The sequence below is a fragment of the Lipotes vexillifer genome, unplaced genomic scaffold (genome assembly GCF_000442215.2).
Source record: "Lipotes vexillifer unplaced genomic scaffold, Lipotes_vexillifer_v1.1 scaffold217, whole genome shotgun sequence".
NCBI lineage: Eukaryota > Metazoa > Chordata > Mammalia > Artiodactyla > Lipotidae > Lipotes > Lipotes vexillifer.
In genome coordinates, this window is record NW_006788200.1 from 6,465,563 (window position 1) to 6,487,843 (window position 22,281).

The 22,281-nt window shown below is 39.8% G+C and overlaps 1 protein-coding gene across 2 annotated transcripts in view; it reads right to left on the bottom strand.

The window, feature by feature from the left end:
• Positions 1-810: 810 nt before the first annotated feature.
• The window catches only part of ETF1 (eukaryotic translation termination factor 1), a 28,190-nt gene continuing 6,719 nt past the window's right edge, over positions 811-22,281 (bottom strand). Inside the window, exons 3-12 of one of the 2 annotated variants that reach the window (XM_007461422.1) lie at positions 12,462-12,468; positions 10,344-10,519; positions 9,827-9,966; positions 6,988-7,126; positions 6,468-6,658; positions 5,495-5,624; positions 4,803-4,958; positions 4,330-4,394; positions 3,383-3,530; positions 811-3,110 (exon numbers count right to left, since the gene is read on the bottom strand). In XM_007461422.1, the coding sequence (XP_007461484.1) occupies positions 3,028-3,110; positions 3,383-3,530; positions 4,330-4,394; positions 4,803-4,958; positions 5,495-5,624; positions 6,468-6,658; positions 6,988-7,126; positions 9,827-9,966; positions 10,344-10,506 (1,215 nt within the window). In that variant the 5' untranslated portion in view covers positions 10,507-10,519; positions 12,462-12,468 and the 3' untranslated portion in view covers positions 811-3,027. The remainder of the gene's footprint in view (positions 3,111-3,382; positions 3,531-4,329; positions 4,395-4,802; positions 4,959-5,494; positions 5,625-6,467; positions 6,659-6,987; positions 7,127-9,826; positions 9,967-10,343; positions 10,520-12,461; positions 12,469-22,281) is intronic. The other variant, XM_007461421.1, reaches the window with a different exon arrangement.

A 22,281-nucleotide genomic window follows, 5' to 3' on the forward strand; every position in this document is an offset into this window, starting at 1 on the left:
GGTTGAGAGTCCGCCTGCCGATGCGGGGGACACGGGTTCGTGCCCTGGTCTGGGAAGATCCCACATGCCACGGAGCGGCTGGGCCCGTGAGCCATGGCCGCTGAGCCTGCACGTCTGGAGCCTGTGCTCCGCAATGGGAGGCCACAGCGGTGAGAGGCCTGCGTACTGCAAAAAAACAAAACAAAAATCCTCTTGTTTTGATACAGCCTAGAAGCCCTTCTCCACTGAGCCAGCCTGACTTGCTCTTGAATGAGGTTATTGCTCTCCTACCTGGGGCCAGGTATGCAAGATCAAGGTGGGGAGGCTTAGTTTCTGCTCTTCCATCTGGACCATTCTATTGACTCAAACGCAAGCAGATGTAGAAAGAGAATCAACTTTGGAATTAGGCCTGGGATAAAATTTGGCTTCACCACTAAAGAGCTGCTACTTAACCTCTTCTGGCCTGTCTTATTATAAAATGGGAAGCACCATCTACCTCCATGGAATGTTGAGGTAACATGGCATAACACCTTTTCTTAAAAAAGGGCAAGTTTCTCTTGGGCATGCATGTAGAATAGAGTAAGATACAAATTCGTTTGGCCCTAGCAACTGGAACCTTTTTCCTCTGGTGTTAACACTGGGATCATGACCTCAGATACCCTTTGCATATTCCCTTCTATAGGCAAATGCAGCCAAAGACAACTAAATCTAAGGCTGAAAAGTTAGTAACTATGATGAAACTGACATGTGCCTTAGAGAGCTCACTCACTGTTCTCCTCGGTTTAGACCTTTCTTAGGAACAGTCCTAAAGAATCTCAAGCACACAAAGTATATTCTTAAATATGGTTTAATACTCTTCTCCATTTCTGTACATCACAACACCAAGATTTTGCTGCTTAGGATCTCTCCGTAGAGGCTATAGAGAATGCAAAGGCTACGGTTTTCACCCCCTCTTATTTATGTGTTTGTATGTGTAAGTGTAATACATATCAGTATATATTGATACACACATCAATATATAATGCAATATATATCACCAAAGAGAACACATTGATTAAAGAAATACAAAAATTTGGCATCATTTCCAAACTTAAATAGTAAAAATAAAAACTACAAAAGGAGCTGCATACCCTAAATGTATCATGTGAAACAACAAGCATATTCAAAAATGTAAATTTACATCCAATTTCTCTGGTCTTGTCATATCACATTAGACCCATTTACAATGGCAAAACCCTAAGGTACTGCTGTGAAGAGAGCATGTTTGCTCGCTCTTGGGTGTTCTGCAAACAAACAGCAGAGCCCAAAGCAAAAGCCTGCTCCGGTGAAGCCTCCCGCGTTGGTGAATACCAAAGAATTGACTCTTCTCACTGGGGGTTGAGACATCAGGTTATACACAGATAGTCATTTGGACCTCAGAGTACAGTGTGAGAACCAGAAGCTTTACATTTAAGACATACTCCCTTCATTCAAGTGAAACAGGATTATTGGAACGATAGGCAGGTCTGTAACCTGGGAACAAGGAGCTGGTTCAGACCAATAAAGCTACGAGTGACTGAGTCAAGTCAGTGAAGAACAGCAGTCAGGCACTAAAGTGTTAAAAGTACCCAATTTGAAAACCAAATGCACCCCACTACCCTAGCAGTGTGGGGTGATACCAATTGACTTTTAAAGCCTTTGGTCCTTCAAAGTCCATTTGGTATACTTTTTTCCATTGCTACCACTGGGCACGTCCTATACACTTTGTTCACTGTCACCACCTCAGGCACGCCATGACCTTGCATGTCAGCTGGGGTCAAGTCCGATTTACAGCCCAGCTGTGAAGCATAAGCTTCAGGTTTTCAGGCCCACTTTTGGATCCAACATGGTTAAGTCCTTGGTGCCAGAAGCTGTGTCCCATCCCTTCCCATCCCTGCCCTTCCCACCCTCCTCCCATAATTTCTCCTATGAGAGGTGCTTGTAAGTCCCATATTTGAAACAGATGCTCCAACCCCACCAGGAGGTCAGGGGTTTACAATTACATGCACAGTCATACATGTCTTGTCTGTTGTTCCTGTGAAAACCTTGCAGTTCATTTTTAAAAAATCAAAACATTCATGCCATCCAACACAAGGAAAACATGACTACCTCCCTTTTGCCAAGGACAGACCCAAGCAAAATAAAATATTCTTTAAATTTCTTTGCTTCCACTTAAATTGCATGTTTTATTTCTCCCAATCCCAGCAATAACACAGAAGCCCCATCATATCCATCCCAAACTGGTTTCTAGTATGCAAGATTATGCAAACTCTTGTCAAAGCAATTGATGCTAAGGGCTCCCAAACCCCGGGCACGAATGCGCCTGCAAAACAGATGGAAGAAAACAGAGCACTGGCCCAAATGCTTCATGTGTCAGTTTATCCTTTGCAATGCAATCTGCATTCTTGAAACTGACAGTCTGGAGAGGAGGGGTAGTATGAGGGAGTGAAGTTGAAACTGCCTCCTATTAGCTCACCCTTTCAACATTAAACAGAGACCAAGAGAGAAATGGTTCCAACATTTCACCACATATATTTCTTCTTATGCAGTCTAAGCTGAGAATGCCATGTAAATGGGTCACTGCGAAATGCAGCTATTTAATTTTTCTCCAATCAAAATAAGAAACAAACCAGTATGATCTCATTTCTATTAACTTTTGAAGGTTTACAGCAGTTAAAGTATTTTGCTTCTATGTATGAAGGTTAAAAAAATCATTTTTTTTCATAAAATACAAGAGCAACCAATTTCACCATCAAGTAAAAGTAAAAACTGGGATTCTTTTTTAAATTAGTCCAAAGTGGCATTTAGGAACTTAGTTGTAGGCTGCTGCGCTGACACCATGACAAACCAAAGTGTAGGGTTGGGTCTGGTTTTTGTTTCGGTTTTCTTTTCAATATCCAATGCTCATGGACTAAGTTCTGGAAATGTTCCAATTGTAAGGCAGGGATCTGTTTGGATTCCACCACGGGTATGCTCCTTGGGTTGGATGCTGGAGGGTGAGGCACGTTTTGCCGGACCCATGTCGACTACCTAGTAGTCATCAAGGTCAAAAAATTCATCATCTCCTCCTTGGTATTCCATTCCCTGGAAATCTACTCGGTACCGCAAGATACCTGGGGAAACAAACAGACAAAGTCAATAGCTGTGGTTCACAGAACTGGGGGGTGGGGAGCACATTCACTCTATTAAGGGAAGCCCAATCCCCTTGCAGAATTAGATGATAAAAAGTGGTTCCAACCAAGGAAGCTGCAGCCATGCGCTGCCTCAATCCCCTGCCTCAGTGGATGACGAGCACACCTCACCTGAAGTCAACGTTATTTTGGGATAGCCAGGAAAAGGCTGTGGCCTGAGACCCTGGCTATTAGTTTTCTGATTTGCTACTCACCTCCAATTCCACCAAATCCTTTCACAAACTGGGATCCTTCTTGTGACTTATCTGTGACAATTTCCAATGTAGCTCCAAATTTTTTATAGTTGTTAGCAAACCACTCCAGCAGGGGCATGCTCTCAATCAGCTCATGTTCTTGTCCTGTCTGCAGGGGCAGCCACGAGATACAGAAACAATGGGATTAGGATATATCAAGACAGGAATGCTTGCTCCCTTGCCTGCCAACATTCTCCTTGTCCCTGTCATATCTATGAGTGTGAAACTGTAAGCGAATTATGGTTTCTGGTGATATAATTCCTACAGCACAGAAATTCTGATTACTTCAAACATTCTTCCCCAGGCTCTAGCCTCAATAATGAAATGTTAACACACACTTGGCAGTTTTTCAGCTTATGGTTCTTCCTGTTGTCTCTAGAAGTCAGGCTGTGTCTCTAGGCAGTGTCTCTAGGCAGCACTCATTCAACAGCCAAGAACAGACACACCAGAACTGCTTTTTGGAGCAGCCTTGTAAAAACCAAAGTCCTTCAACTCAGAACTTGAAGAAGCTACCAATTAAAAGGGACCTATGCTGAGCAGGTAACACTTGAAGCTGTGGTGATGCAGTTAGGCCAAACCTGTAGAAGCTGCTTTAGTAGAAGAGCTGGTAAAGTAAATGAAGAAAGCAGCACAGACTTCACAGAACTATTTAATTAATCTTCCTCTCAAACATTTTTCAAGTATGAGAATGTTTACTTTAAAAATAAGGAACCAGGGTAACCATGACCTGGCCTCCTTCTTTGGAATCAGATCAGTATGTGGCATACAGGAGCTGACCACCTCCCGGTACTCCCCACTGCCAGCAAGTATGAGGTTTGGTTTTCCAAGGCTGATGCTACTCTGTGCTGCCAGGGCTCTAACATATGGATTTATGTTTCCTTGTATGTATCACCAAACCAATCACATACCTCTTTGTCTGTAAAATGAGATTTATCCTTCTCTTGTTCTGGAGTTAGATAGAGAATTTTCTCCTCTGCAGCATTGGGGAAAAAAGAATGTGTTAACCCACTTCTCATATACTAACAGGTTTAAGTTCCATGAGATGAATCAGGTTAGATGAAAGAGCTCCTGAACTCATTCTAGCAACCTTCTTTTCATAAGAACATTAGTCAGCATGCAATGAATGAATGTCTACCAGGTACACTGCTCCTATCAAAGGAAACACCAAAGATATTTAAGATATAGCCCTTGTCCTCAAAAAATTTAACAATCTTAGGTAGACATTTATCAGTTCAATTGGATACAGACTGAAAGACTGGGGAACACGGTATAGATCTGCCTTTTGATTGCTCTTGAAATCAGCCACCTTTCCCAAATCTCCCTCCCAGGCTTCTTGAATACACAGGTCAGTAATAGTCATCTTATTTTCTAATTCTCATACCTTCTGTGCCTTGGCAATGAAGAACATATCTCATTATATCCAGATTTTCATAGACTATTAGAATCTCTACAGCTCCCATTTCTAAAGCCTTTAGTGTATCTTCAACTCCAAAACAGTACTTGCCCGTGTCCTGGCTGATTTCATCAAAGTATCGCCCTGTGGTTAGGGACAGGTCATTAAGAACATATATTAAGGTTTCTTTTATAGATACAGACCTTCTTACTCAAAATCAGGAAGACAAAAAAGTCAACTTAAAAATGAGTAAGTGCCAAATGTCAGTGAAAAATCACACTGCTAGTTGAGGCTCCAGACAATGACTCTGAAGAGGTAACAGTTGGGCCAAATACACAATCATTTGGAAATGTGTGTGTCAAATTAGAAACACAGCCAAACAATGGCCCCATTAATTTTTAATTTGAGCTCTCTATTCATCACTCTATTACAAAGGACAATTAATATGGGAAATCTAACTGGTTTGGTTCCTATTGCCAAAAACAGTAAAAACAGTAGAAAAACAAACACATTTATTAGACTTAACAACTAAAGAAAGATTAATGATTCCACTGAGGAGGACTTAAAATGCTAAATCTTCCTTTTACCTTTTCAGTGTTTTGTTTCGTACATATAATCATATACATACACATATACACACAAAAACATTTCACAGTAAGTAAGTTGCATTTCACTGATACCTATTAACTTCTTCTCTTGAATGAACTTCACGTTGGAGAGGACTTCAGTAGATAACTCAATAGCTTGGTTGAATCCATTTTCACCACCATAAGATATATCAACTAATTTTAAAACTTTTGATTGCAACCTCTGACACAATTAAAAAAAATTTAAAAAGCACATCATTAGTACTTCAAAACACCCTTACCAAGACCCATTACCTTTTAATGACATGCAAAACTAGCAACATGATCAGTGAAGCCTCAAGAGGAGGGGAAAGAGCCCAATTTACTCATGAATAGGTCTCACTGAAGAACACTGCCAGGATAAACTTCCTTAGCCAATGATATCACACATTCTATCAGACCTATAAAAGCCTAACTCATTAAACACAAACAAAACAAAGTATCTTGTGAAGGAAAGGAGGAACTATTGGTTCCTGCTATATAAGGTGGTAGAGTATATAACACAGCTTCTTGAGCCTTCTACTGTAATGCTACTGCCCCACACCAGAAGAACACCTTGGGAATGTGTTATGGCCAGCCCAAGTCATAAACCAATAGAGCTTTCTGGATTAAACGCTTTAGGCTTAATCAGCTCTGTCATATTGCTGAGAGGTTCACTGCTTTACTTACCTCCAGGAATAAGTCCGAAAAAGACAGGAAAAACCAGTCCTAGTTTCTTTGAAATCAAACTCCATTTTAAAGCCAATTATGGCATCCCACTAAAACCAGGGGCCAACACAGGGTCCAGAAAGATACTATCCAAAAAATGGCTGATTTCAAAAGAAAAAAAGTCCAGAAAGACATGGGGGAATATCTCCTAATATAATATTCCTAATAATACACATGGAATTTTGTCCACTCAGAGCTAGGTTTTTAACACAGAATTTTTCACTGTAAAAGTAAAAAAGATGTGCATGTCCCAGCACTCAGAGAACTCAACTACTCTCACCTAGAAACTTACATAAAGGAGCATCTACTTCTCACTTACCTGATCAAACATATCAGATTGACTTAGTTCAGTTTTAAAGTCAGCTGATCCAGCTAAAACAAGACCAGCCACATTCACTTTGTCCCCAGAAATAAACAGCTGCACAGCAGTCTCAGCTACTTTCCGAACATAGTTATGTCGCTTTTCCATTCTTAAACGGGCAAAACGCAAGGCTGACTGACCTCCTCTACCTTTGACAAAGAAAAATAGTGGGAGAAAAAGTCAATTATTAAAAAGTACAAGATGCCTTGCTAATTAAAAAGTAACTATATAATCATGCTATTCCCCAAGGAAAGGAGAAAGAGGAAAATCACTATTCCCTTAACTTAAATGTTTGGTATAAGCTATTACTGGCTTTCACAGAGTGGCCACTAATTCTCTAGTCAAAAGAGCCACAAGCACCAACAAGTCATTGCATGATGCTTCTCCCATCATCTGGATTTACTTTCCCCTATTAGACAATTTGCTTCTTTAATGTCCGACACAAAGCAAAGGTGCTCATGTTCTCTTCCTAGATTACCATGTTTCTTTGGGAGATCCACGGTGAATTTGTGCAGAACTTCTCTTGTATTTCCTTGGAGTGTGCCAAAAAGTGCACCACTACCATCTATTACAATGAAGCCAAACTTGCTATCATCTGAAAGTAGTGCTGTAAGAGCCTGAAAAGCAAACACAGGTACCACACAATAAACCTCAAAGCTTTGCTAAAGACAAAAATCCAAAAGGACATATACAAGCCCTCTCCACTCACCTGTATGAGTACTACAGAAAAACCATTTCACGGAGTAATTTATAGACTTCAGCTATAAATATGTAATTCACATGGACAAATTTGAACCAGATGCAGGAGAAAACCAACAATATCAATGTGAAGCCTGACCTAGGCACAGGAATGCAAAACTAATACAGAGTTACAGGGCTCAGATTCTTCCTAGGTCCTTGATTTTAGACTGATGATGGTCTAGGGAACATAACATTCAAATTCAAAGTCTAACCTCCAAAAGTTGACTTTCTGTTACCATTAATAACCCCAGCATTAATAGGCGGTATTCACTATGGCAAATAAGAGTATCTTGTAAATCAACTCTCGAGTAGTACTCACTGAGTACAAAACCCAGAGACAGTCTATAAAAAGATCTAATTTTTAAATGTTTCATTTAACTATGTCTTGAGTATCATTAATGATATCAGGATCTAAAACTCAATTTTATATTGAAGGTACTACAGGTAATCTGAATTTTTATGGGGGAAAACCCTCCTTCTGGGTTAGCATTATATCATTGTATTTCTGCCTCCTGAAAGAGAAAATATTTAAATAGTCCTGGGACCCATATAGATGGGCAAGACTTTCCATGATGGAGTTTAAATTCTATAGACTTGGTGGATGACTAATTACTAGGTGGCAGCCTCTTTAGCACCAAGAAATTATTACCCATACCATTTAACTGAGGAAGAAAAATAGCTCCTTCAGGAACTGACCGGAAAGCAGATTAATCACTAAGAATCACCCTTTTACCAAAGCACGCGGATAATTAGCATTAAGACATGAATACTGGGCTTCCCTGGTGGCGCAGTGGTTAAGAATCTGCCTGCCAATGCAGAGGAACACGGATTCGAGCCCTGGACTGGGAAGATCCCACATGCTGCGGAGCAACTAAGCCCGTGTGACACAACTACTGAGCTTGCGAGCCACAAATACTGAGCCCACGTGCCACAACTACTGAAGCCTGTGCACCTAGAGCCCGTGCTCCACAAGAGAAGCCACTGCAATGAGAAGCTCATACACCACAATGAAGAGTAGCCACCGCTCGCTGCAACTAGAGAAAGCCCGTGCACAGCAATGAAGACCCAATGCAACCAAAAGTAAATAAATTTATAAAACAAAGCAAAACAAAAAAAAATTAAATAAAACAAAGTGTTGGCAGATATTAAAAAAAAAAAAGACATGAATATTGCCCACGTTAAAAGTTTTGCCTTATCCCAATAACCTCTGATACGCAGCTTGATTAATTTAGGTTTTTAACAAGTCTGCTCATCAGGGAATAGACTTATCCCTCATAAGAATGTATAAATATCCCGATTAAACATGACATAAGTTGTATTGTTCAGTATGCCACATTCATATGTAGTTATTGACATACACGTTAAAGCCAAGATAAAGCTAGCACGGTGAAATGGTGTCTTGGAAGAGGAGTTAAGGTTTAGAAAAACCAGTGAAGCTAACTTAGTAAGCTAAAACTAGGTAACATGAGTACCAGGTACAATTTAAATCAACAAGATTTAAAATCTGCTTTCATCAAACCAGACAACAGTTAAGTTGGAGAGGATGGCAAAGAGCTTCTCCAATAAAGCTTTTGCCAGAAGGAGGCTGTGATAGCCAAGAGAAAATCAGTCTCCACCATCTATGCAACCGCTCAAGATCTGACTGGAACTGAACTTCCTGTCAAGTTAGCAAAATCATCCATTGTAAACTGTGTCGACAAATGTCAATTCTAATTCCACTGTAGAGGTTTTCCCCTAGGTCGATGAAAGGCAAGAGACTGAACTAGGAGTCAGCTGTGAATTCCTGATTGTTCTACTGTTGACTGATTTAGGTCACTCTAATGAGGTTTCCTTTCCACCCTTAATGTTCATCACATTATGGCAGCTCTGTCACTCAAAAGTTTTATGGGGGGGGGAAATAATGAAATGTAGGCAAGTATCATGGATACATAGGGAGACATGGAGATCAGGTAACCAATTATTTATTTGCTTCTGATTAGTTCTTCAAACCCAGCTTAGCACTTTCCTCAAACATGCTGAATGATCCTATCATTCAGTGCCATAATAATTTAAAAAAATAAATAAATAAAAGCCAGCCTTGTAAAATGGCACAATTAAAACACACTGGCAATTCCTGAAATGGTTAAACAGTTACCGTATGACCCAGAAATTCCACTCCTAGGTATATACCTGCCCCCAATGAAAACATATGGACATACAAAAACTTGTATGTTCAAAGCAGTATTATTCATAACAAACAGTAGAAACAACATATTCATCAAATGATGTTAAATAAGTAAAATGTGGCAAATATTATTTGGTAATAAAAAGGAATGAAGCACAATACATGCCACAACATGGATGAACCTTGAAAACACGCTAACTGAAAGAAGCTAGGCACAAAAGGCCACCCATTCTATCATTCCATTTATACTGAAATGCCCAGCACAAGCAAATCCACAGAGAGAAAATAGATTAGGGGTAGCCTAGAGCTGAGAGATCTTGGGGTGTGGGGGTAGGGAGGGAGGACTGGGAATGACTGCTAATGGGTATGGGGTTTCTTTCCGGGTAATGAAAATATTCAATGAACCTCTTACCTCTGTATGGAATTTGTTGTCACACAAATACAATGAAGTATTAATTGGTTTGAAAGGTTCAAAGTCAATGTTGACTTTCTTTTCTTTTCCTTCTTCTGTAACAATTGTACCACAGTAAACAACCAGGCCATTTGGAGGTACTGCAAAGAACACAAACAATTTCTCTACTTATATCCACACCTAATTTCCCTCAATTAATAGAAAATGTTCCCACAGCCTGTTGTTCCTGCCCCTCATAATTTAAATAAAGTGCAAATATTTGTAAATCTCTCAGATAGATTTCTCTCCCTAATTTTGAAACTTGAGATGTTTTAAAAAGGAGGATTTATTATTTTAAGTACAGTGACTACTACTTAACTTTCAAAAAATAACTTAGGGGGGAAGAAAAAAGACCAAAGGGACAATGCTTACGGCTGGGTGAAAAAAACACTAGTGACCGAAAGCATCATGGCAGAATCAAAGTGGAAAATACAACTAAGACAAAGTAGAGGAGGTAAATGATCAAGCTCCAGATTACCTTTGTTATAAAGTTTGAGTCTTTGTTGTACAGATGTAATGGCTCCCAGGACTGAAAGGCGGTTTACTCGTGACTTAATGTTAGATGCAGTTCCAAACTCATCTGCTAACATTTTTGCCACTCGTGAAATCTGGTCTTTGGGAGGAATGATCAATGATATCATGCTTGTGCCATTGCTGTCGAAGAAAGTATAGCATTAGAGGTTTAAGTACCATATAAGTAAAGAGTTACCATTAATAAAGGGAGTTAAAAGTGAGACGCCCCTAAAGTAGTAGAAATAAATCACTCTCAAGGTGACCATGAAGGTGGGGGCTACACCACTGTAATCAAAGTATACCCAGAGCTAGGAATTATGTTCAGAATACGGTAGGTGCTCCAAAAACAAACATATATAGAATAATGGAAAGAACTGAGAGCCCAGAAATAAACCCACACACACCTACAGTCAATCTTTGACAAAGAGGCAAGAATATACAACGGAGAAAAGACAGTCTCTTCAGCAAGTGGTGCTGGGAAAGCTGGGCAGCCGCCTGTAAAGCAATCAAGTTAGAACACCCTCTCACACCATACACAAAAATAAACTCAAGATGCTTTAAGACTTAAATACAAGACATGACACCATAGAGCTCCTAGAAGAGAACATAAGACAAAACATTTTCAGACATAAATCATACCAGTGTTTTCTTAGGTCAGTCTCCCAAGGCAATAGAAATAAAAGCAAAAATAAACAAATGGGACCTAATCAAACTTGTAAACTTTTGCACAGCAAAGAAACCATAAAGAAAACAAAAAGACAACCTACTGAATGCAAGAAAATATTTGCAAACAATGAGACTGACAAGGGCTTAATTTCCAAAGTATAAAAACAGCTCATACAACTCAATAACAAAAACCAAACAACCCAATCAAAAAATGGGCAGAAGACCTAAATAGACATTTCAAGAAAAGATGCTCAACATTGCTAATTATCAGAGAAATGCACATCAAAACTACAATGAAGTATCACCTCACAACAGTCAGAATGGCTATCATCAAAAAGTTTACAAATAACAAATGGCAGAAAGGGTGTGGAGAAAAGGGAACTCTCCCTACACTGTTGGTGGGAATGTAAAATGGTGCAGCCACTATGGAAAACAGTATGGAGGTTCCTTAAAAAACTAAAAATATAACTACCATATGATCCAGCAATCCCACTCCTGGGCACATATCCAGAGAAAACTCGAAAATTTGAAACAATACACACACCCCAATGTTCACAGCAGCACTATTTACAATAACCAAGACATGGAAGCAACCTAAATGTCCACCGACAGATGAATGGATGAAGATGTGGTAAACACACACACACATGAATACTACTCAGCCATAAAAAAGAAAAATAATGCTATCTGCAGCAAAATGGATGGACCTAGAGACTATCATACTAAGTGAAATCAGACAGAGACAAATACCATATGATATCACTTACATGTGGAATCTAAAAATATGACACAAATGAACTTAATTACAAAACAGACTCACAGACGTAGAAAACAAACTTATGGTTACCAAAGGAGAAAGTGGGTGGGGGAGGGATAAATTAGGAGTTTGGGATTAGTAAATACAAATATATATAAAAGAAACAACAAGGTCCCACTGTATAGCACAGGCAACTATATTCAATATCCTGTAATAAACCATAATGGAAAAGAATATGAAAAATATGTATTATAACTGAATCACTCTGCTGTACACCAGTTTGATTTACAATCAACTATACTTCAATTAAAAAAAAATATGGTAGGTGCCCAATTATTTGAATGAATATTAGTTATGTAATATGTAAAGAAGTAAGGCACTTTAAGGGGTTCTTGGGAAACACCTCATTCCCCAAGGAATGAAGAGAGAAGCTTTGATAAGGGTGTGACAACAGGCTGGAGTTTGACCTTGAGTCTATGGCAGAGGCTTGGAATCTGGTGGTTCTTCATAGGATGGTGCAACAAGTCTTTCCAAAGTCTAGATGAAATACCAATTTAATATCCTGGTCCCTCCCTTTAAAATTCCTGGTGGTCCAGTGGTAAAGAATCCGCCTTCCAGTGCAGGGGACGTGGGTTCGATCCCTGGTCGGGGAACTAAGACCCACATGCTGCGGGGCAACTAAGCTGCACACTACAACTACTGAGCTCGGGCGCCTCAACGAGAGAGCTGGTGTGCCGCAGAACTACAGAGCCCACAAGCCACAAGAAGAGAGAAGCCCGTGCGCCACAAGAGTCCACGCCGCAAAGATCTGCATGCCGCAACTAAGACCCGACGCAGCCAAAAAAATAAATATTAAAAATAAATAAATAAAATTCCAGGCTCACCACGAAAATTTATAATCACTAATTTAGCACCCTAAGTATCCGTACAATGGGAAACGAGAGCCTTGTATTCACACAATGTCACACCCACATACACACACCTCTCTCTCTCTAAATAAATGTATCTCTAAATATATTTTACATATTAATCACTTTTGAGTTTGATTAAAAAGAGCAATGCACTGAAAGTCTGATCAACTCTGGGTACTCAAGCAAATTCAAGTTTCTACAACTAAAAACCAGGACTAAACCCTGACCTATGGAGGACACCCCCAAGGCCTTGTCACATGGGAGGTCCCTTATGAGCAGCCACCAGCCTCACTCTTACCTTAATACTGATGCCAGCAAAATATCTTTTTTACCTGGACATTCTCAAGATACTTACTAGCACCACCAGTTAAGAAATACCTCATTTCAATATTCCTAGTTCTCCTTGAAGCAAACATAAAACTACATTACCGGGCTTCCCTGGTGGCGCAGTGGTTAAAAATCCGCCTGCCAATGCAGGGGACACGGGTTGAGCCCTTGTCTGTCAAGATCCCTCATGCCATGGAGCAACTAAGCCCGTGAGCCACAACTACTGAGCCCACGCACCTAGAGCCCCGTGCTCCACAACGAGAACCCACCGCAATGAGAAGCCGGCACACCGTAAAGAAGAGGAGCGCCCACTCGCCACAGCTACAGAAAGCCCACGCACAGCAACGAAGACCCAATGCAGCCAAAAATTAAAAAAAATCAATTAAAACAATCCTATGATAAACCATAATGAAGAGTATTAAAAAAAAGAATGTATATATGTATAACTGATCACTGCTGTAAAGCAGAGATTAACACAACACTGTAAATCAACTATACTTCAATAAAAATAAATAAGCAAATAAATAAATAGAGCCAATTTATATTTTGAAGGCAAAAGCTGATTTGATACGGGCCAAAGCATGTTAAGAAATGTGATTATCATTTTACAGACTGTTTCTACATGATACTTAATGAGTCTGTAGGAAAGTTACTTCCTGAGATTCTTATAGATCATGCTCCTAAAGGCTATGACAAGTTTAATCATTACAAGTATTAGTGTCATAATGAAATGGGTGGGGGCTTTCTTTAGATAAATTGGGAAGACTGCCAGAAACACCTAAACTTTCCCCTAATCACCAAGTGAGTAATCTCACATATCCAGTGTCTGGTGGAAGTTGGCAAGAAAAAGAAATTAGAAAGATGGGTACAGTGTTAAGTCAAATGGGCTTATGTGCCAAGTGGCATAAGAAAGAAGGGAAGAGACAATGAGGGGAACAACATCAAAAAGTAGAGAAAACCCCTAATATTAGCTTTATAACTATAGTTGTTTAAAATCTGGAAGTGTCTGGAAACTACCTTTCTAGAGTAAAATTAACTTCACAAATGTGCACCCTGGTACCAGCATTGGAAAGGGAACTCACTTACACAGGACCCTGCCCTTTGAAGGTTTTCTCCTAGTGGTAAATTCCACAAGTCCTTAGTCAGACAAGTTTTCTTTATAGAAGGAGACAAGCTGGCTATCAAGCTCTTCCACTATCAAAATGGTTGCTCTCAGATTGTCAGCTAATGTTCCGTCTCCAAAACCGGCACTGTTTCTGTTGGGGTATCTACTCCAAATCTAGAAGGCTGGTTCACAAACTTTGTGATACTTCCCCCAATGAGCTACAAGTCGATTAACAGTACATGGTAAAGTATGGTGTGTGCTCTGCTGCCACCTCTTGGATAGGGGAGCAAATATTCTAGCCAAACCAGAGAATCAAACAAATTTATGATAAGCAGCTTTAGTTGTTACCACAAACACAAGGAAAATGATCATTAAAAAAAGCTGCTTCCAAGATACACTTCATATAAAGATAAAGCATATCCACACACCACACCTGACCCATAGTTATTTCTTCACCTATATAAATGTATATCTAGTTCCATTATTTAAATCACCTAAAACTTCAAATACAGTACTGACAAACCAGACTGATTTAGAACAATCCCTTGCTCACGCACACACACATTTACACTAAGTCAGATGTATTGCTCTCATACAATTCTACCAGTGGCCGTGTTCCAGATTCTGAATTAGACAGAAAAAGAATTCTCAAATGAAACAAACTGGTATCTTCTATTACAAAACAAGAAAAATGATCTTTACAGTCAGTGAGTATGCTCTGGGTCCTATTTTTCAGCTATCAAATGTAACAAACTGCTTTACTTCCAATATTTATCTTGCTAGGTTTCTGAAGAGGAATTTCCAAAAAAGTTTTTGATAATTCCTTCTGGAGTTCTGCCAAATCTTATAGGCCAAAGAGGAAAAAAAGGAGTTTGCTTTATCTAGGAGGGGCTGGAAAAATTGGGCAAGTAAATTTAACTTCAAACTTGTTCTAGACTGTAGGTGCCACCTGTATAATATGAAAATACACAAGATAGGGAAAAAAGAAGACAGGTTAAATTGCAATATGGGCTTCACTGGCTTGTATTTGTTTTCAGATGAACAATTCTCAAAAGAGCGTATTTCTCTACCCTGGGGGTTTGGAATCTTTAGGGACCAAGGGAGTTAGTTACTTCTCAAAAGAAGGGCTCAGTTTTAAAAAGCTCATGTGCTCTGATTTACAGAATAGTTTCCTAGGAGATGGAACTAGCAAAGAGGCAGTAAGTAGGAAACGTAATGAGAAGGGGCTCCAAGGATAGCAGGGGTGAAGGCTCAGAGCTCAGGAAGCTAATGTGCACCAAACCCCAAAGGATGTAAAGTTTGAGGCTAAAAAGGATGTTGGGATAAATGAACTGAGTGAACCCAAAATGCCTAAAGGAAATCCCTAAAGCAAGATAATCAGGTGGAAGACAAAGCAATGACCTTAAGATAAGCAGCTATTTACTTTCCACTGCAGATAGGTTAAGGAGATAAGCATCCATTAAGCAACTTCACTGTATAGCACCAGAGTTGGGCAACCTTGCACTCACATCCATTTAACATCCTTGAGAGGACAAAATGGTAGAGATACCTAAAAGCAGAATCTTGTTATAGGATTCCACTTTAAAAAAATGGTTTGGAAGTATAGCTTGCCAAAAAATTTTGTTTGGTAGATTTCTACCAAGTTGCTAAATCTGAAACACTACTTGAAAGTTAGTCTTGGCTTCTTACTCATTTTGAATTTTGACTAATGTTTAAAAAAATTACCTTTCACTAGTTTCCCCTTGTGCCTCTCCCTACCCAGTCTGGGGGAAACCTTATGTTTTTGAATTCATCTGACACCTGACTGGGGATGAGGAAACAAGGATTATTTAAATGGATGGCTTTTACTTTAGAAATTTAAAGGCCACATTATAATCTCTGATGTTTTGTATGTTGGGTTTGATACAGAAAATTAAAGTTTTTCCAGGAATTTCCTGGCGGTCCAGTGGCTAGGACTCTGCATTTCCACTGCAGGGACCATGGGTTCTATCCCTGGTCAGGGAACTAAGATCCTGCACGCTGCACCACGTGACCAAAAATAAATAAATAAAAATTTTAAAAATTAAAAAAAAAAGGCGGCTTCTGGTTTTAAAAAATAAATTAAGAAAAAAGAAAGTTTTTCCAGGAAAGCTTCCAAACAAAATAAATAGTCCTCCCCGCCCACCCCCCCCCCCCCACCCCCCGCAAGCCAATCTAAGTTGCTAGACCAGTTTGTGTAAACACCAAAATAAAACCAAGGAAGCTGAGTATTTCATTTTAAAGTAGAGCAAACAGTCCTAAGGGGAGAATGAGAAATAAAGCTCTCACTAAGGAGCTGCTGGCAGTGTATGTAAACTACGCCTTTGATTTTAATAGTTTTCACCCACTCCTCTGCTTTGTCACCATGTCCCTTTCCCAAAGTCAAAAGGCTCTCATTCAAGAGCCAGTGAATTATGAGGTATACAGCAATGATTCACATGCAGGTTGTAAAAATTGAGCAAAATAAGACACAACATACAATGTGCCATGTAAGGCCTCTAGGGGCCTCTGTTCTCAGATCCCTTCTTGTTTCTCATCATTTTAGGGGCACTTTCCCTTTTCAAAGAAGAGTTCAGCAGTGCTTCCACCCAGAAGACTAACTTCTGAGAAATAAAACAGCTGGGAGACAGAAGGAAGTAGCTGTAAGTAGACTAAATACGGACAGTAAATAATACTAGACAAAACTCAGAAAGGAAGGGAATTTAAAGAAATAGCTGACAGCTTTCTGTTCCCTCATTCTCAAAGGTGACCATTGAGTTTCTCTCCCTAGAGTAGTACCACCAGTTACTTACCTAATCCAAGGTTTCATGACCCCTAAACACTATAGACAGGGAAACCTAAGGTTCAGATTGTCAGGACTGAAAGGTCTCTAAAGAAGAAAACACAAGGTAAGCAGAGCAAAGCCTGGGCTGTGGGGTATATGTTTACTTAACTTTACGGCTCTCAGGGTTCCAGCCTTAGGATTCAAGAAGCCTGCTGATGCAGATGGTCGTAAGAGTGACAAACAAAAAGAAAAATCTAGGTACTCTTTGACCTGTAAAGATCTCACCAGTGCTCATCATTAACAATGCTCAAGAACACTTTAGAAAGGTAGGTAGGAAGAAAATGTGGTACCCACAAGCTTGTCCACTGGCCAATTTGCATGAGAGCCACAGAACCCTTGGAGAGCTTTCTAAAAAAGCAAAACAAAAATGCTCAGGTACAAAAAGATCTCCCCTTCCTCTATATTCTGACTCAATAGCTCATGAACAGGGAGAGTGAGGGTGATAGTGATTACAGGTTAAGAGAGTCTCAGTTCTCAAATGGATTGATTTAAACAATCAGGTAGATTTTAACGCATAACTACGGTTAAGAATCACCGTGTCTGGGTTGCTTTCTATGCCTTTAAGCAGGACCTCTTAGCCAGTTCAAGTCATGGAGATTCCATGACCTCACCCCTACCTAAAGAGAAACTCAGAGCCCAAGTGCTGCAAGTAAGCTGCTGTCATTTACCCTAGCAGTTAACACAACTCCAGTGAATTGTGATGGCTCAGATGTGCCCAACTTTTTCCAGCCAGAACCCTATCATCAAATCCCTGCCATCCATCTTATCACCCCTACATAATAGAACTACCTTCAGGTTAGGGCCAGGAGCATTTTAGAGACCGCCTACTATACGGTCTAGTTGGGACTTAAGAGTATATGCCCCCCAAGAAGCTTTCATCTCGATGTTTGTCTAGGATATACCTAGGATATGGATGGCCAAGGTTCCCCCCATCCCCTTTTCAAGCTCACAAACCTCAACTTAAATCTCAGACACAGCGTTTCTGGGATTCACTAAGCTAGCTACATTATATGGATCACCAGCTGAAAATCAATCAGTTCCTCTCCAATTACTACTCCTTTTGTCATTTTATTCACCATGGTTTTATATGGGTTTAATATGGGATCGTAGTAGGAGGGTGGTTATGAGCACAGGTTTCCAAATCAGACAGATTTGGGTTCATGTCCTGTCCTATCAGCACAACCTAGGGCAAATTACACATAAATCCATTTGGGACTCAGTTTCTCCTTACTTCACAAGGTCATGAGGATTCTATAAGAGAATACATGTCAACTGCCTAGCATGGAAACAGAGAGATTGCTAAATGGTAACTAGATGGAACTTGGTAACTTCTTGTGCCCTACCCCCTGCCCTTAATAGTAAAAACCAGAATTAAGGGCACAGCACAGCTGGGCGGGGTGGGGTGAGGTGGGGAGCAACACTGTTAGGTGGTGCTGTAGTCTTCTTTGAATCTGAGTAAGTCCAAAGAGGGAGATAACAGTTGACTTTGTGGTAGGTGGTAATCACCTTTATTGGGTTACAAGGACCTGCCAAATCTACCAACAGAACAAAAGAACCAAACCAAAACAGTTCAAAACAATATGGTCAGAACACTAAAGCTGTTTTGTAATTTATCACAAGGGAGAAATACAGAAATTCATTTCCCTCTAAAACTTTAAATAGCTTAAGTGGCTTCATCTTACAGCTGTGGCATGGGTTAAATATTCTGATATAATTCAGAGACAGTCACTTCTATCTGGTTATCAGTCACTTCAAAAATCTGACCTGTTTTCTCTGCCACCAAGTAACAGTGAAACAACACTTACTTATTGAAAGCAGAACTCATTTCAGGAAATAGTGGATGCTCAAACATTTGAGAATGAATAAATGGTTAATTGCTAACATAAAAAATAGGGTCTTCTCTATATAGTCTCTTCTAAGCGGACGCCAGAGATTTATTTTAAACTACTAAATAAAATACCAATTAAAAGTTTGACAGTCTTTGGAGAGGAACTAACATGTGCCTAGAAATGACTAGTTGTCCTTGCTTTAGCTTCACTAAAATGTTCACACCATCCCATCAGTCTTTTAACACAACAAAACTAACACTTTCAGAATGCCTTCTTTTGCCACCTTTAATTGGTTCATCCTCACCTTGATGCCTGCCCCCCATATTACCTATGATGCAGGTAGGAGGTCGATGGGGCTGCTTTTTATAAAGAGCTTGTAGAATACCAAACTAAGGGAGGATTCTGTTACTGTTCAAAGAGGCTAGACAAAGTTACTAGAAATTGGTTTTGTGCAACTGACCTCAGGGTTAGATGCCATTACCAGATGGGACGAGTACCAATAACTGAACATGCTGAGACATTAAAGCAGTCTCTATCCTAGAGGATACAGTAACTCAAGATGTCCCAATATTTTACAGAAAGTAAAGTTTACAGAAGGTTCATTTTATCCTCAAAGCACTAGGATTGCTGTCCTCCAAAACAAAAATGTATATATCTGGTGGAGTATTTTTTCTACAATTACAGGAATTTACTTTGTCATAAAAAGAAAACTAAAAACAAACAAATCGACCTAGTGGAATATTCCACCAGGGAGCAGCAGAAGCTGGAAAATTTCTCTAGCATTCTCACATCAGTGCAAAGCCAGGAGATATCAATCACAACCAACATTAGGGACTTACTAACAACCAGTGTTCTACACAGGACTGTATAAATGAGAAAGTCCACTTCTTATCTTTTCTGGCTACTACGCAAGTACTTTTCAAATAAAAGAAAAGCCACAGCCTTCCTGTTAATCTTCTTTCTAATACACACATGAGCTTCTGGGGAAGGATTTAAAACTTAAGTTTTTTCCCTCACCAATGACGCTCATTAAAAACAAACATGTTCAGTACCCAAATTCTTCCTAGGGTAGATTTGCAAACAGCATGCCTCTTCCCTTTTATCTTTGCTCCTCGGTCTCCACAGATCTGCTCCCTCTAGTAAATTGCAGATCTCCTTGGACAATCCTCCTCCTTTCAGAAGAGAATAGATGTTTCTTTTCAGCAAAAGAAATACTAATCAAAGAGCAAGGCAGTGTGGTACAATAGTTAGGATCAGAGGCTCTGGAATCAGGAAAGTGGGAACAGAATCTAGCACTGCCCCGTACTAGACTGTGACATTAGGCAAGCTACTTAATCTCTCTGTACTTCAAATTTCTTCATCCATGAAACTGCAGTAATAGCTTTTCTCACAGAGCTGTTGTGAGGAGCCAAAATGTATGCTATTCAACCCATCTTCAGAAAACTAGTTTCATTATTTGATTAACCCTGTCTTTCCTGAGGAATCTTCTTTCTTAAGTAGAGTCATAAAGGCCAGAAGATGCCAGAGAATGGGATAGCCAAATAGGAAGAAAACTTTTTTTCTTCTTCAGTAAAAAGCTAAAAATATTCAGAGGTATTAAGGAATTAATGTTTGGGGATCAGTACATTTTCAGTACTTGCAAACTAAAGTTTATTTAGGCTGAAAGGCAAACTGGTGTTGGGACTGTCAAACTCTGTCAAGCCAGCTTTACCAACAAGGCACATATATGCAAATACTCTGCACTATTTCAATACCCCGACAGCTCACCAACCATCGACCAACCCAAAGCTTTTGAATCTAATTTTAGGCTAACTGGCTTTTAATCAAGAATGAATTTCAATGACCATTTCAAAGTCTCAGATCAGTTACAGCTCCACTACATCAGTGTATCAAAGATACTGTATCAGCCAAATAATACCATGCCCACAGTTACATTCTTTGAAACACTTGCCTTGCCTAGGAAATCTGCTCAAGTAGTTAAACAATCCATCCGTTTTTGACAATGCCCAATGCCTCATTCAAGACCCCAATCATTTGCTTACACTGCATCTCCTTCAACATGTACCAGGTTATTCTGGGGCCAGAAATGGTTCATAGTATCACTCCAAAGTTGTGTGTCAGACCATTCTCATGGTATTACACACTGCTCCCCTAAATGTATAAATGTCCAACCTACAGCAGATGTTTGATGAAGCTTGTAAGCTGACTGGTTAATAGTAAAAAATACATTTGTGGGCTTTGTTTTTCATATACTTAGATGTGAGTTCAGGGGAAAATCTAATTTACAAGGCCACAGACATGGCAAGAAAAAGACAATCTTTTGTTTTGACTAGGATCATTCTTCTAAAGGAGACCTTAAAGGATAAAACAAAAATGTGAAAACAGAATAGTACAGGACCAGTACTCCCCAAGTTATCTGCATGACAAGAAGTTGTTGTCAGGCACCTGAAAATGTCAAGTCCTCTGAACTGGGTAGAAAAGATGGTGATGAGTAAAGACAAAGTATACACTGGATGAAGGCTACATGTCTAAAAATTGGTGTTAAAAAAGATATAAAACAACTTGGAGGTTAAAAAAAAGGACAAAGCAAACATGTAAATACTTATAAGATACCTATTACATACAAATTAAGGAGATAAAAGAGACGGCTGGATTGATCAAGAAAGCTTGATCAATCTATCAATGTACAAGAATCAAGTGTTTTTATCTTTGTATCCACAAGAATAATAATGAAATTATGGCTCTTAATCAAACTCAGTTATGTTTAGAAGTGAGAAAAAGAGCAATCATTGTTTATCTCAATTCACTCAGATTCAAAGAAAAAGATACCTGTTCAGAAAAAGAAAAAAAAAAAGAGGAAATTTTCATTCCTGATAGGCAGTAAGCTAGGGTTCCAAGTATGTCCAGTGGCATAAGAGAAAGCTGTTATCAGAGGGAACTTCATCATGCTCTCTGAGGACAGCTGCCCCAAAGAGAAATCTCATAATTTCCAACTTGCTGGAAAGAAGAATCTTGAACCCCCTCTAAATCCTCCCCCCACCCCCACTAAAAGAGCAGGCTGCTGAAGAATTAAGAGACACCTATCGAATGTATTCTAGAAGAAGGTTCTATTCTGAGATCCTTGGAGAACAGGCTGGACTCAGAAAAAATTTCTGCTGCCCAAGTTCTCAGAGGGACAGTTCCAGCAGTAGGTCTAGGGAAAAGAGGCAGATTTCTCCTTCTCTCTCTCTTTTTTTTTTTTTTGCAGTACATGGGCCCCTCACCTCTGCGGCCTCTCCCGTTGCGGAGCACAGGCTCCGAACGCGTAGGCCTAGCGGCCACGGCTCACTGACCCAAGCGCTCCGTGGCACGCGGGATCTTCCCGGACCGGGGCACGAACCCGCGTCCCCTGCATCGGCAGGCGGACTCTCAACCACTGCGCCACCAGGGAAGCCCTCTCCTTCTCTTTAAATACGATCTAAAACCA